The 12,967-nt window shown below is 44.1% G+C and overlaps 1 protein-coding gene across 8 annotated transcripts in view; it reads left to right on the top strand.

The window, feature by feature from the left end:
* The window catches only part of LOC116919842 (small conductance calcium-activated potassium channel protein), a 49,760-nt gene that overhangs the window by 33,627 nt on the left and 3,166 nt on the right, over positions 1-12,967 (top strand). For 4 of the 8 annotated variants that reach the window (XM_045170422.1, XM_032925893.2, XM_045170420.1 and 1 more), the window contains exons 4-11: positions 5,650-5,793; positions 8,366-8,866; positions 9,389-9,484; positions 11,244-11,494; positions 11,749-11,919; positions 12,037-12,172; positions 12,261-12,374; positions 12,641-12,838. In XM_045170422.1, coding sequence (XP_045026357.1) covers positions 5,650-5,793; positions 8,366-8,866; positions 9,389-9,484; positions 11,244-11,494; positions 11,749-11,919; positions 12,037-12,172; positions 12,261-12,374; positions 12,641-12,838 — 1,611 coding nt within the window. The remainder of the gene's footprint in view (positions 1-5,649; positions 5,794-8,365; positions 8,867-9,388; positions 9,485-11,243; positions 11,495-11,748; positions 11,920-12,036; positions 12,173-12,260; positions 12,375-12,640; positions 12,839-12,967) is intronic. The other 4 variants (XM_045170425.1, XM_045170424.1, XM_045170423.1 and 1 more) reach the window with 3 other exon arrangements.

Raw genomic sequence — 12,967 nt, 5'->3', positions numbered from 1 at the left:
AACTATGCCTATGTGGCATTGACGCAGTGCCGATGCTTCAACGTACATTTCTTTTCTTCTCTTTTCACTTCCCCTGCCGGAATCTGTGCAGCCTCTTGACACATAGCAACGGCTCTGTCTCTCTATTACGAATAAAAAAGCGGATGCGGGGGGCGGGGGATGTACGGTGGTGAGTATGCTAGACCGCTATGTCTATTGCCGAGCCGCGTCTCTCTCAAATTTGTCTTCTATTCAAGTACATGGCCAGAAGCGAAATGCAAATCCGCTAGCTTGCCCTCTTTCGCGCTTGCATCGTTCTCATCTTTTCAGACCTTTTCGAGTTTTCGTGAGTTTCCCAAAGGCTCTTCTCTGCAAGTGCATAGCGTATATAACGTTGAATTGCCCCATCCATATCCTGTATGCATATAGAGCGGACGGAACAGGCATTTTTAGACATCTTTAGTTTACTACGCTCTATTGCGTCTACGCTTGTAAAGTGCACTTTTTCCACCGAGTTGTCTCCCCACGCGTTCCTATTGCAAGTAATTTCTTGCAGCAGTCGTACGAGTGACGTCTAGTCGTATAGAAAAGAGGGAAAAGGGCACGACATCACCTGCGTCTTATCTCTTTCACGCGCGCTATAGAAATCCAACGATTTTGAAACACGGAACGTCGCTTGAATGGCAGGCCTGTAGTCTTGGTCCGAGAGGGCCTCTAAAAGGGTGCTCACTAGAGCGCACACTTTTAGTGACGTTAATAAACGCAGTTAAAGGTGTCATGATCCTAATGTCGCCGTCAATAGATTAGAAACTCGCTCGTCATTCGATGAACCTTCAAATGTGTAGGCTTTCGTATATTGCCAGTGGCACAGGAGCCATCTCTGTCTAGATCTTGGATTATTGGATAGCCAATCGATTAGTCTGATTATTCTATCCACTTTACTAGCTTCCCCTCTTAACACTCCGCCTTCCTTTTCCCGACAATGCGTGAGATAATTAGCAAAGCGAACAGCTCGGTAAACACGGCGAAATGCGGAGAAACTATAGAGCGATACGCATTTCGTATTGTTCCGAGCGAGGGTTGCACGTCGATTGCCAACTGTATATATCTATATACTGGCGTTAATATAGAGCATTGTCAGCAGCAGGAGAGGCGTGAAAATTACAATTATTACGTCGTACATTGTAATGCGGCCATCTAGTGTAGGTACGTACTCAGCCGCAGAACGGGAGCTGAAAGGCGGAGATGATTCACACTGAGAAAGAGACGAACAACAACAACAACAAACGGTCGAAATCGATTTGGGTTGGCGGAGGGAGCTTGCGCTGGTGGACGGCGAGGGTTTTATTTCGCTTATCTTGTGTACATTCTGGGCTCTCCGCGTTGGCCTCTCGACTCTTTTCCTGGGGCTGCCAAAAAGAAAGACGATTTGTGGCCTACCATAATTCACGGTCTTGGCGCGCTGCTCGCCGCTCTTTAGTTGGATATAAGAGAGAAAAGAAATAGAAAGACAGTCGGAAAAGACACGGATGGGTGGGCGGTAGATAGTCGCAGTTGAAGGAGAAAAGGAAGGAAAAAGTAGCGTCGAATGGGTGGAATTTTGCGGCGAAATGGCGCATGGAATCATCAGCAAGCTCTACCCCCTTCTTTCTTGATTAAATCCTCAGCCAACACCGCTATGCCATAAAAAAAAAGGGGGCTTTCTAAAGTGGCCCTTCACGTCAATGTATTATAGAGGCTGTCGGCAAATAGAGCGCCGAAAGTAGAAAGGCAACCGGCCAAAAGTTCATCAACAAGGTCAATGAGTTTTTTCCGCCCGTTTCGATATAGTCTTCCAGTTCATTTGGCGTTTCCATTTCCTGGCGATTGGCTTAGATCCTTGACGTTGCGCGTATCGTTGGAACGGCATCATTCTTCGACGGATAATATCCAATTGCAGAGAGCGTCAATGTTGCACTCCATTTTTTTGTTGTTGAAGAGTAGCGTCAGGACGGACAAAGAAACGGATGAATGAAGCCGGTAAAAGGGAACAACAAACAGAGAAGGACAAAATCGATTTGGTTATTCAAAAAGAGCCTTTTTGCGTGCGCTCTCCGTCTTTAGTGAAAGAAACAAACGGCATATACTTTCTCCTTTTGAAAAACAGGAAGGAAAGAAACGTAGAAACAAAAAGGAGAATACGAGAAAAGAAGAGGGCCAATAGATCCTTGGTACATTACCACCACGCTGCCATTGGTTCGCTCTTGATATTTCTCCTCTCCCTCCTTTTGCACTGAACATGGCTGTCCGTATTTCGTTCGTTGTTTAGTATTTGGGCTACTCGAAGCTCTTCTTGTTTGCCCCAGCAAAGAGATGGATGGACTTGTGAACGACGATCCTTTTCCCCTGTGCTGCTACTACCACCATGTTTTTCATCACTTGTATTAACTAAAAGCGCGCACAGCAGCAACGTGGCCGTCATGAAACAGCGCTCGGATGGATGCGTTTTTGTTTCACTGTTTTTCTTATTTTTTTATTTGTACAGAGGAACGTTGTTCCGAGTGAAGAGTCGGAACCAGCCTATCCGTCTCGATCGCTCTTCCTTTTTTTTTTTTTCTTTCTTGTTCATTCCGGATGCCCATCATCTTTTCTGAGCATTCATCCGTCAGTTCCATGTGAGGGCAAAGGGAATGTTAACCGTCTGTTAGCAACGATGCATAGGAATAAGAAAGGGACCTTGTCTGGTATAAACGTAAATGTATATGTACCGTCAAATGCTAAAAGTCGAGTTATCCGTGGTCGAGCCCTTCCGGATTGGCCGTAAGCTTGGAAAGCTGTACAAGTGAAAAGCGGGATAGAATGGGACGACCTTTTCAAAATGAAAAATACGTCACTGTCATGTAGGGGACGAGTTTTTGACGAGGCAAAAGAGCGGAGGGCTCGATCTCAAGCGCACGACTCAATTAAGAGTGACGCATTTGGGTTCGTGATGGACGAACCAGCGTTGATTAGTTCATTTCTGCTCTTGCTTTAGAAACCACCACTACACGAATCCAACTTCATCCGCTCCCTTTGCAACTTCACTTGTTCTCCCTGCAGCTATATAGAAAATTGGACTGTCATTTATACAGCCCACCTGCCCGGATGCCCGCTCATCGCACAATTCACTTTCGACTCATCATTACACTCGATCCTTTACATTTGCTGGTTTTCCTATGTCTCACTGACTTGAATTGGCTTTTTAATGGCGATTCTATTTTGGGTACCCGTTGTGTATAGAATTCTCGTCGGATTGTACGGATGTGTAAGCAGAGGGAAACTAAGGTGCTGAGCTAACTAAGAGATGGATGCAATCAAGGGACTTTAGCTGGTCACTGATGGTGTTTTATCATCCGAAAAAGAATATATCCTCTCCGTCCTTTTCCCCAATTCGCTACTACCGCCGTGTTCTTTTGTAAGATATTTGATTAAAAGACTGACGACATTTTCATGAGAGATACGAAAGAGAAAAACCAAAAATGTCTTTTAAAGATTTAAATGCAATTTTTGTTTTAGTCAGGATGTTTGATAATGAAGAGTTGGATGTTCATTTTGGTTGCCTATTGGAAAAATAAGATGTTGTTTTGAAGAAGCAGGCGTGTAGCGTTGAATGAGCTCGGTATCGCTAATTTACTAAGTGCTCTTACGTGTTACTGCGCTGGGTGTGTCTTGGTCGCACTGGGCTCAGTTGTTTATATAGGTAATGGGCAGACAAGAAAATCTTTTCTTTTGATGCTCACTTTTATCTTTTGTTTCGTTACCTTTAGTTGTTTTTTTTCCCCACTTTCCCATATACTTTGTAATGACGTCATGTTCAATGACGAACGCAATCGGCTGCAGCCTGATGTTGCGAGTGCGTCGAATTCATTTGGGCGTGACCTGAAAAATGCGAAAGAATCTCGTGAAATAATAATAAAAAAAAAGAGCCAAAACAGATGAAAGTGAAAGTCTCGTGCTGGGATGTCCTTGGAAATACGGCAAGGTTTGCGTCCGTCAGCCATCATTCGATCGATCGTTATATACATAGTGTCGTAACCTCTACTTATCGGCGAGAAGAGTCAAACGAGAATGACGGAACAAAAGAGACGAGCGAATAAACAGATGATATAAGGACGGAAGAAGAAGAAGAAGCAGGAAGATGGACCACAATAGCAATAAACAAAAAAAAAAAAAAACGCCCATCGGCTGGTGCGTTTGCCCTGGCTGTTCAGTCTAGCGCAAATGACATATACTGCACACGGACGCGATGTGCTCGAGACTTTTGCCCGTGCGCGAGATGCGACTCGACAAGGCAAAAAGAAAAAGGAAGCGAAGGGAGGAAAAAAAAAAATGAAAGATAAAAGAAAATGGGAAGAAAGTTTGGAAGTTGATGGTTGAGCTAGTCCGTCGTTGCGCGTTAGTAAGAAGTCATGTATAGTAGAACCAGCGATGTATAGGAATGGGTATATCGAACGTTGTCGTCGCTAATGGAGACCTAACGGCCGAACGGAATGTTTGTTGTGTGTGTGTGACATCATTTGGCCGTTTTCCCACCCCTAGAACGCGAGTTCACCTTGTCTAAACCGACGAGTGGGGGGGGAGGGAAAGCGGTCGAATATGCATTGAATAATGAATGTTGGCAGTTTTCTGGAAACCCTATTTTATGGTCAGTGGATTTGAGAAAAGAAGCGGAGAGACAAGAGAGAATAAGTGAAATAGACGTATGAAAGGCTAAGAAAATAGAAGACGAATAATAAAAAAAAAGGGGGGGGGGGTGAATATTTCAATTTTAGACTCTGTGAATGAATAAATCATGTAGACATCAAAAGGAGGGTCTACACAGTTTCTATTTCCTCCATTTTTTGATGTTGTGTGGTTTGTTTCATTTTTCGTTTTCTTTCTTGTTTCCGGGTGTGTTTTTTTTTTTTTCTTCTATACTCCTTTCCCCCTTTTCGTTACAATCCTCTTTTGTCTCAAACGAACCAGCCGTCCAACGATATTTCTTCATTTATTATAGCCATGATTGGCGGGTCTTTCGTTTGACATTCTAACTGAAAAGTAGGGAATCCTTGGGCTGTCTTTTAAAGAAAACAAATGTTTCGGCTTACGCAGTCCTTGCCCGTCTTGGCAGTGATTGTGACAGTCGAAAGTGTAGCGCATCCGAGTCATTGGCTTGTTGTTTGATTTGCGATCGAAAGGTAAGATCGGACCCGTTGCGAACTATAAACTCCCAAACAAAACCCACTTTTCGTCTGCTTTTCTTTGGGTCCATTTTTTATTTTGTTTTGCTCAACCTTGTGGTTGTTGACTGGGGGGGTACGGATCGACGCACAGGAATTACCAAGTTCATCGTATATAAAGTGTAGTTTCATTACCGCTCGTAATTCGAAAAGGAACGTGTTCTGTTTTTTGAAAGTCGAAGTAAACAGCAAAAAATTTCCTTCTTCTTTCTTCTTCTTTCCAACTTGATGGGTTGCCTTTTATTTTAAAGACAAGATTGCCAGAGGTGTTGTGTATACAAGTGGGTCTCTTTTTTTTTTTTAAGCCGGCAACAAATCGCACCCTAAATAGCTTGCCTCTATTACGTTTAGATAAATCTATTTTCTCTTATACTTATTCTTCAGTACATAAACAAGTTACTAGTGTGTGTGTGTGTTGTAAATATGTATACAGCTGCAGTCGGCGACGAAAATCCGTCGATCCCGCTTTCAGCGCGCCTACACCGACGCCGCTTCTGAAACGCTGACTCCCGGCTCGACGGCAGCGGCCGGTCAAGTGTTGGCCACCAGTGCGGTCGTCCCGCCCGTCTCCATCACGGTGCGCGATGTTGGCATACAATAATCCAATCGTTCGTTCCTATTCCATCTGTCCCTCGCCGATTCCCAATTTTTGTTGTTGTTGTTGTTTTTTTTTCTAGTTGTCTCTTCAGTTTTTTGTTTTTAATTCTCCCAACTACGTAGTTCGTTCCCTCGGCTACTGCGCAATCATATCCGGTCAGTTACATCAGCACCCCGCACTATCGCCCCCTACCCCCTACCTCATCGGCGCATATAGATCGCAAATAGTCACATTATTGACATAGACGAATTTCTTAGAAGAGAAGAACGTACACACACAACAACAAAAAAAGGCGAATGTTTTTGTTTTGTTTTTTTTAGCTACTTTGATAGATCGTTATCGGTAGGTTGGCGCTCCCCTCTGTATTCCCCTTGTTATTTCTTATTTTTATTTACACACGTTCCGTGTTGGTAAACTCTGCACATGACACACACACTCGACATCCGACGCACTTTGCATTCACGCAAGTCAATCACCTTGTCTTCCTTCTTGTTACCCATATCGCCATTTATGTTTGCTGTTTCCCCCTTCTTTTTTTTTTCTAGTTTTATTTTTATTTTTGGACAAACACTATTGTCAGTCACCCAGCAAACATCAAGTGAACCTTGTTATGTACATAGAAAGTTGAAACTTTAAGCGTAAGTTAGTTGTTTTCTTGCTGTTATTGTTTTGCGTTAAACCTGTTCTCGTGATCGATATGGATATCGACAAATCGGCGTTCTCAGTTAAGCCTTCAGGCGTTCGTGTTGTTGTCTAGCAGCCGACTTTTCACCAGTTGACATCCGAACTGAATTGACTTGTTATAGCTTTTCTTGGTCCGCGTGAAACTTTGGCTAGATTACCTGCGTAGAAGAGGTCGAAACAAGTTTATCTTTCACAAATAGTTGTTGGTCGTCTTCTATCATCGCGTTGTCTACAATCGGAAATGAAAAGGGCTAGGGCGAAACGTCCGCAACGAACAACGAGCTACGTCACGTGTTTTGACGTAGTATTGTTAGCCGGCTAATAATATACCTCTAATAAACATACAGACGATTGTTTCTTTGCGTCTATCCTTAGCACCCCGTCTGTTCAGTGGTCCATCTGTTGGAGTGAAACAAGTCCCCCAGACTGACTACACGTCAATTTGGAGAAAAGAAAGGGAAAAAAAAGAAAACAAAAAAAAGACAGAACTTGTTGAGGAAGGGCTCGGGAGCCTGTTCCCCCCAACAAACATTTATTAATAGATCACTCGTGCAGGGCTTGTCTGCTGCATATCTCCCCATCGCTGCTCTCCTTATTTTTCTACTTTTTTTTTTTCGGTTCAGGCTTGATATACTCGTCATAGCTGTATATAGGATCGAGGAGAAAAAAGGAAAAAAGAAAATTTTGGTAGCAAAAGGCAACTGTCAAGTGGCTGTAGGGACCCAGTAAACTCAGTCCCGCCCGTGGGCTTTTCTTTTTTTTCTTGGTTTTCAGTCCGCCGAATGCGGAGTAGCACAGCCGTCACTCTATTTTTCTTTCTTCGTTTCATAACTTTATATTTCCATTTGAATGTTTTCCTTTGGCAAAAGGCGATTGTTCAAAAGGAAAAGAAATCACAGCCGTTGATGATTTCAACGTGACAACAACAACAAATCGTTTTCGCCCATCTAGGCGCGTCAGTCGAACGAGACTTTAAGTTAACAAAGTGACAGCTGCAGTTATTGTTGCGTGAAATGCAGAAGAGCGGGAGAAGCTTATATATTCTACTGTCTAATCGAAAGACGTAGGTTTCTGCGAGATCTTTTGATCCACTTTGCCTCGCGGTTAGTGTCTTTCACGCAGCGCACAGAGTACTACGTGTATAGAATCACGCACATACGGCTGATTGTGCCTTTGATGGCGTGATTCACCGAAATTGTAGGATGTCCTTATAGAATTCCAACCAAACGGAAAGACCGGGAATCGGATTTTCTCTTCCCGTTCCGGTCGTCTGCAGTTTCTCGTGTTGGTCGGCCGGTCAAGTGAACCGTAGTAGCGTGAAATCATTTTTTCGATTCTAGCCGCATTCTAAACGTGTTGGATTAATTTTTTTTTTCCTGTTTGGATGTCACCTGCATGTTTTTTTTTGGCTGTGATGGAAAATTCTAAAGCTCCACCAATCCGGCTCAAGATTCCGCTTGCTGCTTTCGATTTCCGCCGAGTAGTCTACACTTCTATCCCTTCTCTTACTGGCTCGATTATTGTTGCACGTTAGTTTTTTAATATCTAGTAGTAGTTCTAGTTTTTTGTCAATTCCAAGAGTCAATTGTAGTACCGTATTTGCTATCGGTTAATGTAAATAGCATCCATCCAGAATCGATTAGCAATTGCAATGATTGATATCATTTCCCTTTTAATAGCAGCAATTACAGTACATGTCTTGAATTCTGCCAACTGAAAACACAAACAAAAAAGCTGCTTGATATCCCTTTTGTTTGTGTGTGATGATATTGACCAAATCAATAATCTAAAATTCATTTCTCTTTGTTGTGTTCTTCCACTGCTGGCCACATTTGATTGAAACAAAAATGACACAAAAACAAAATAGTTGCGGAAACCGGTGTCCACACTGTCGATACCTTCTTCCATGAAAGCCACCGGTGGCAGCAGAAATGATGGCAACGAAGAGGCCACGACGGCGCTGGTCAGCGTCCATTCAGAGTACCCACGCTACACGGAGGATCGGTGCCAGGTGCAGCAGCAGCAGCAGCTGGTCAGCGTTAGCGTCGGAGGCAACAGCAGCAGCGTCAAATCCAGCGCTTTGGGAGGCATTAGCATCGCCGCGACTGGCACGCCTGGAGCCGTCGGAAGTGGTGCATCCGGCGTCGGACAGGTCATGGCCGCCTCGTCTTCAACCGGCGGAGGAATGGGTGTTACGCCCCTGGCTATGGGCAAGAACCGGCCCAATGTCGGCTACCGGCTCGGCAGACGGAAAGCTCTCTTTGAGAAACGCAAGCGAATCAGTGACTACGCACTCGTCATCGGCATGTTCGGCATCATCATCATGGTCATCGAAAACGAACTGGCCAGTGCCGGCGTCTACACCAAAGTACGGAAATTTCATTTCTCTCCAACGTTTTGACTAGAAGGTCCGTCTTTTGTGCTGATTGGCTGTCATTTGTCACGCGTTCAAACACGAGACAAATAGTTGACGTTAGCAAAACGCGATGTTGGTATTGAGTCTTGATATAGACGAGAATTCACAGTTCATCTTCCTCTTTCAAATCGAGGGTTGTTCTTTTATTTATTTTTCTTTCTTCTTTTTACTGTCTTCATTTTATTTTTGTGCCGCCCAGGGAGTTTTCGTGTGTCGGTCGTTAATCCTTTGCCGAGAATAACTTTACAGTCTCGGATGTGTTGATTCGCCTTTTTGCGTTTGCCCATTTTCTGAACCGCCCATTCGGCTGATAGTCTAACGACACGTTTGTTTCGTTCTACCGTTATTTCTATTTCATTGATTCCTCATTTTCTGCTCAACTACATTCACATTCGTGTTGTGCTCAGCCTTTTGTTAGATGATCGAGTTCCATCCGTTTTTACTCATTCGCCCTTTTTGTTTTTCAATTTCTAGGCATCATTTTACTCGACCGCCTTGAAAACGTTGATATCAGTCTCGACGGTGATTCTCTTGGGTTTGATAGTGGCCTACCATGCCTTAGAAGTCCAGGTACGTGACGAGCGTGTTCACTTCCGGCCAAGCCGGAGGTCCCACATTTCTTGCCTCCACGTTGAGAGACGTTACCCTATCAATGATATGGATATATTCTATTCCGTTACATCTTCCGCAATCCGGATTGCGAGGCTGCTTTGCCATCTGTACGCTTAACAAACTGCTAGACTGTAGTACGTAACATTACTGGCTTGGATGTCTTCCAATCAATATCTTCCTTCCCAGCACGCAGCGGCTCCTCCCTCTATTGCCATCATTTCACCTTATTCTCCCCCCAGGTTCTCTTCCTATTTCTCTTGGAGGTTTAATCCGAATGGATAAGAGAGATTGGAGACTATAGGCCATCACATTCCCAAGCGTCAAAACGACCGCTTGATTTTTGTTTTGTTTTTTTTTCACTCGCATTGCGCCCGTTTTTGCGTTTGTTGTACACAGACGTCCCTAGACGCGGGGCTCGTGGACTTGCAATGAATACTGCAATCATTCCACCAGCATCCCCAAGCCGAAAACTCACAAAGAAATCCAACCAACACGTATACTGTTGGCAAAGCCTAGTCAAGTGTGCGATGGAATAGGCCAAAGAGAAGGGAATCGGATCGATGAGGCATCCAACACTTGCCACCGCCATATAGATGTACACTTTCTCATGCACAAGCCAACGCTTTCTGCTCTTCTTCTTCTTTCGTAATACTTTCTCTCTGTGTTATCTCTCGTTTTTCTTTTGTTTCTCTTTGTTTATTCTGTATACACAAGGCATTCGTCTTCTTTCATGCCAATAATCCGAAGAATGAAAGCAAATGTCTACAATGTGTGGATACGATCGCGTGGCATCCAAAAATTGTGGCAAGATAGTTAAGGATTGTCTTCCTTGAAAGTGTCTGACAGTTAGTTACTAAACGAAAGAAATGGACGAAGACAAATGAGATTCTTGTCAAGTGGCTAGAGGGGGCACCCAGCAGCGCTGAACTGACGGTCTCTGGTGCCATTAACTCGGGTCATAATAGGTTGAACTGCGTTGCTATATATAGCTGGGCTTCTATTTATAGTGCGGCATATAAACTTTAGCGCAGCATGGTTGACTCCGAAAACGTAGGCGGAGGGTACTACACCATCGGATCGCACGAGTAAAAACAAAAACAAAAATTGCTGTCGTTCGAGCGATGAGTGCGCCGACGTGCCCCGGCGCGACTAGCCAGGGCAACATTTGTGTCGGGCTTGTTCATTTGTCAACTGGCCATCAGCAGTATATATACGCAGCACACACGTCAAGTTCAACACGGCCTATGTATTTATGTGCGTGTCTGTCGCTGCGAAGGGAAGGTTGCACTTTTTGCACGCCAGCGCACTGCAGCCATTACTGTATCTAATAGCGCAGCCAAAACACGACCATGTTCCGTTGCTCGAATATAATAGTCGTAAATCATCGATATTTACTATATAGCAGCTACTGATTTATCCCCTCCCCATGTTCCTTCTATGGGTTCGCCCTTTTCTTTTTTTTATTTCGACCGGTCCGATTGATCACCATTCGCTTTTATGTTGACGAACAATGGTGTCTTGTGCTGAATTGTAGACCGTCGTGTCTTATTTTATTAGTAACGTCCATTAAGGCTTTTATGGCTGGATTTTTTTTTTTTTTTTTCTCCCATAGTTTTTGGCAAGAATTTTCTAAAAATTTCATGACGTGAATGTTATACGGTCTATTGTTATGTATTTTTATTTGGTTCACCCTCCTCCCCATTGTGTTGTAACGCAGTTATTCCTGATTGACAATTGCGCGGACGATTGGCGGATCGCCATGACGTGGCAACGGATGAGCCAAATCAGCTTCGAGCTGCTCATCTGTGCCGTCCATCCCATTCCGGGTGAACATTACTTTTTGTGGACGACCAAATTGGCCAACCACGGCGGCGTCATCGGATCGAAATGGGTGCCCGTTGATGTCGCACTTAGTTTGCCCATGTTCCTAAGGCTCTACCTCATCTGCCGAGTCATGCTTCTTCACAGGTACAAAGCCCTTTCTTTTTCCCCATTCTTTTATCTCTTTTGTTCTACTTGCGTCACGTGTGTCCGTGCACGTCATTGGGCTTGACATTTGCCCTTCTTCATGAACGATTCATTCGATTTCAGAAAACACGCGCGTTAAAAAAAACATACGAAAAGCTATTCTTTTAATGCACAGCAACCAGATGATAATCGATCTGATATCAACTTTGACATCATTTTGTTCTGTTCTTCTTCTTCTCGTTTCGTTTGATTAGTAAACTATTTACGGACGCATCGTCGAGATCGATTGGCGCCCTCAACCGGATCAATTTCAACACGCGATTCGTCCTCAAAACGTTGATGACCATTTGTCCAGGCACCGTTCTTCTCGTATTTATGGTGTCGCTATGGATCATCGCCAGCTGGACGCTGCGTCAGTGTGAACGGTAGATACACTTTCTTTTTAATTTAAACAACACAATTCGATTAGCTTTTTTTAAAAACTAATTTTACCTATCGACAATTGATGATTCCTTTGATCCGCTTGTTTAATCAACGTGCAGGTATCACGACGAGGAGCACGCCAATCTGCTCAACACGATGTGGTTGATCGCAATCACGTTTCTGAGCGTCGGCTACGGTGACATTGTGCCCAACACGTACTGCGGTAGAGGTATCGCTGTCACGACTGGCATCATGGTGAGTACTTTCCACTCCGTGCTCGTATCCAATCATCCCTTTGCGCAACCAGCCAAAAAAGAGTTGATTGAGGATTGATCCAATGTTGAAGGGTGCTGGCTGCACGGCGTTGCTCGTTGCTGTCGTCTCGAGGAAATTGGAGCTGACGCGGGCAGAGAAACACGTCCACAACTTCATGATGGACACACAACTCACCAAGCGCGTAAGAGATGCCTCTTTTTTTTAAATGTTTTATTCTGTCGAATGAAAAGCGATACGATCCAATCGACCATCCAAGTGTCTTACACGTGCCCCGAAATTGATAGCTCCAAGTTTTGGGTAATGTTGTTGGATGCAAAGATGTTATAGATCAGATTCGATCATTAAAACACGACAATTTTTGTTACGATTTCTTCGTTTAGCCACCGATTTATTTATTTATTTTGTTTTCAATATTTTGGCTACACCATCTGTCATGGTGAATTGCAGTTGAAGAACGCGGCCGCTAATGTCCTGCGAGAGACGTGGCTAATCTACAAGCACACGAAACTGGTGAAACGCGTTAACCCGGGCCGGGTCCGTACCCATCAGCGCAAGTTTTTGCTGGCCATCTACTCGCTGAGAAAGGTCAAGATGGACCAGCGCAAACTGATGGACAATGCCAACACCATCACTGATATGGCCAAGGTACTGTCACACACTTTTGCTTTTTCTTCTTTGACGTGTCACGTGGGCGTGTCCTTTTCCAGTTTCATTCGCTTGTGCTGACTCTATTTGAACGACATGCAATGGGACGGGTTCGCTTATTTGTATCCT

This window comes from Daphnia magna, linkage group LG3 (genome assembly GCF_020631705.1).
Source record: "Daphnia magna isolate NIES linkage group LG3, ASM2063170v1.1, whole genome shotgun sequence".
Classification (NCBI taxonomy): Eukaryota; Metazoa; Arthropoda; class Branchiopoda; order Diplostraca; family Daphniidae; genus Daphnia; species Daphnia magna.
The sequence above is the reverse complement of the archived record's forward strand: the minus strand, read 5'-3'. Positions and strand labels throughout refer to the sequence as shown.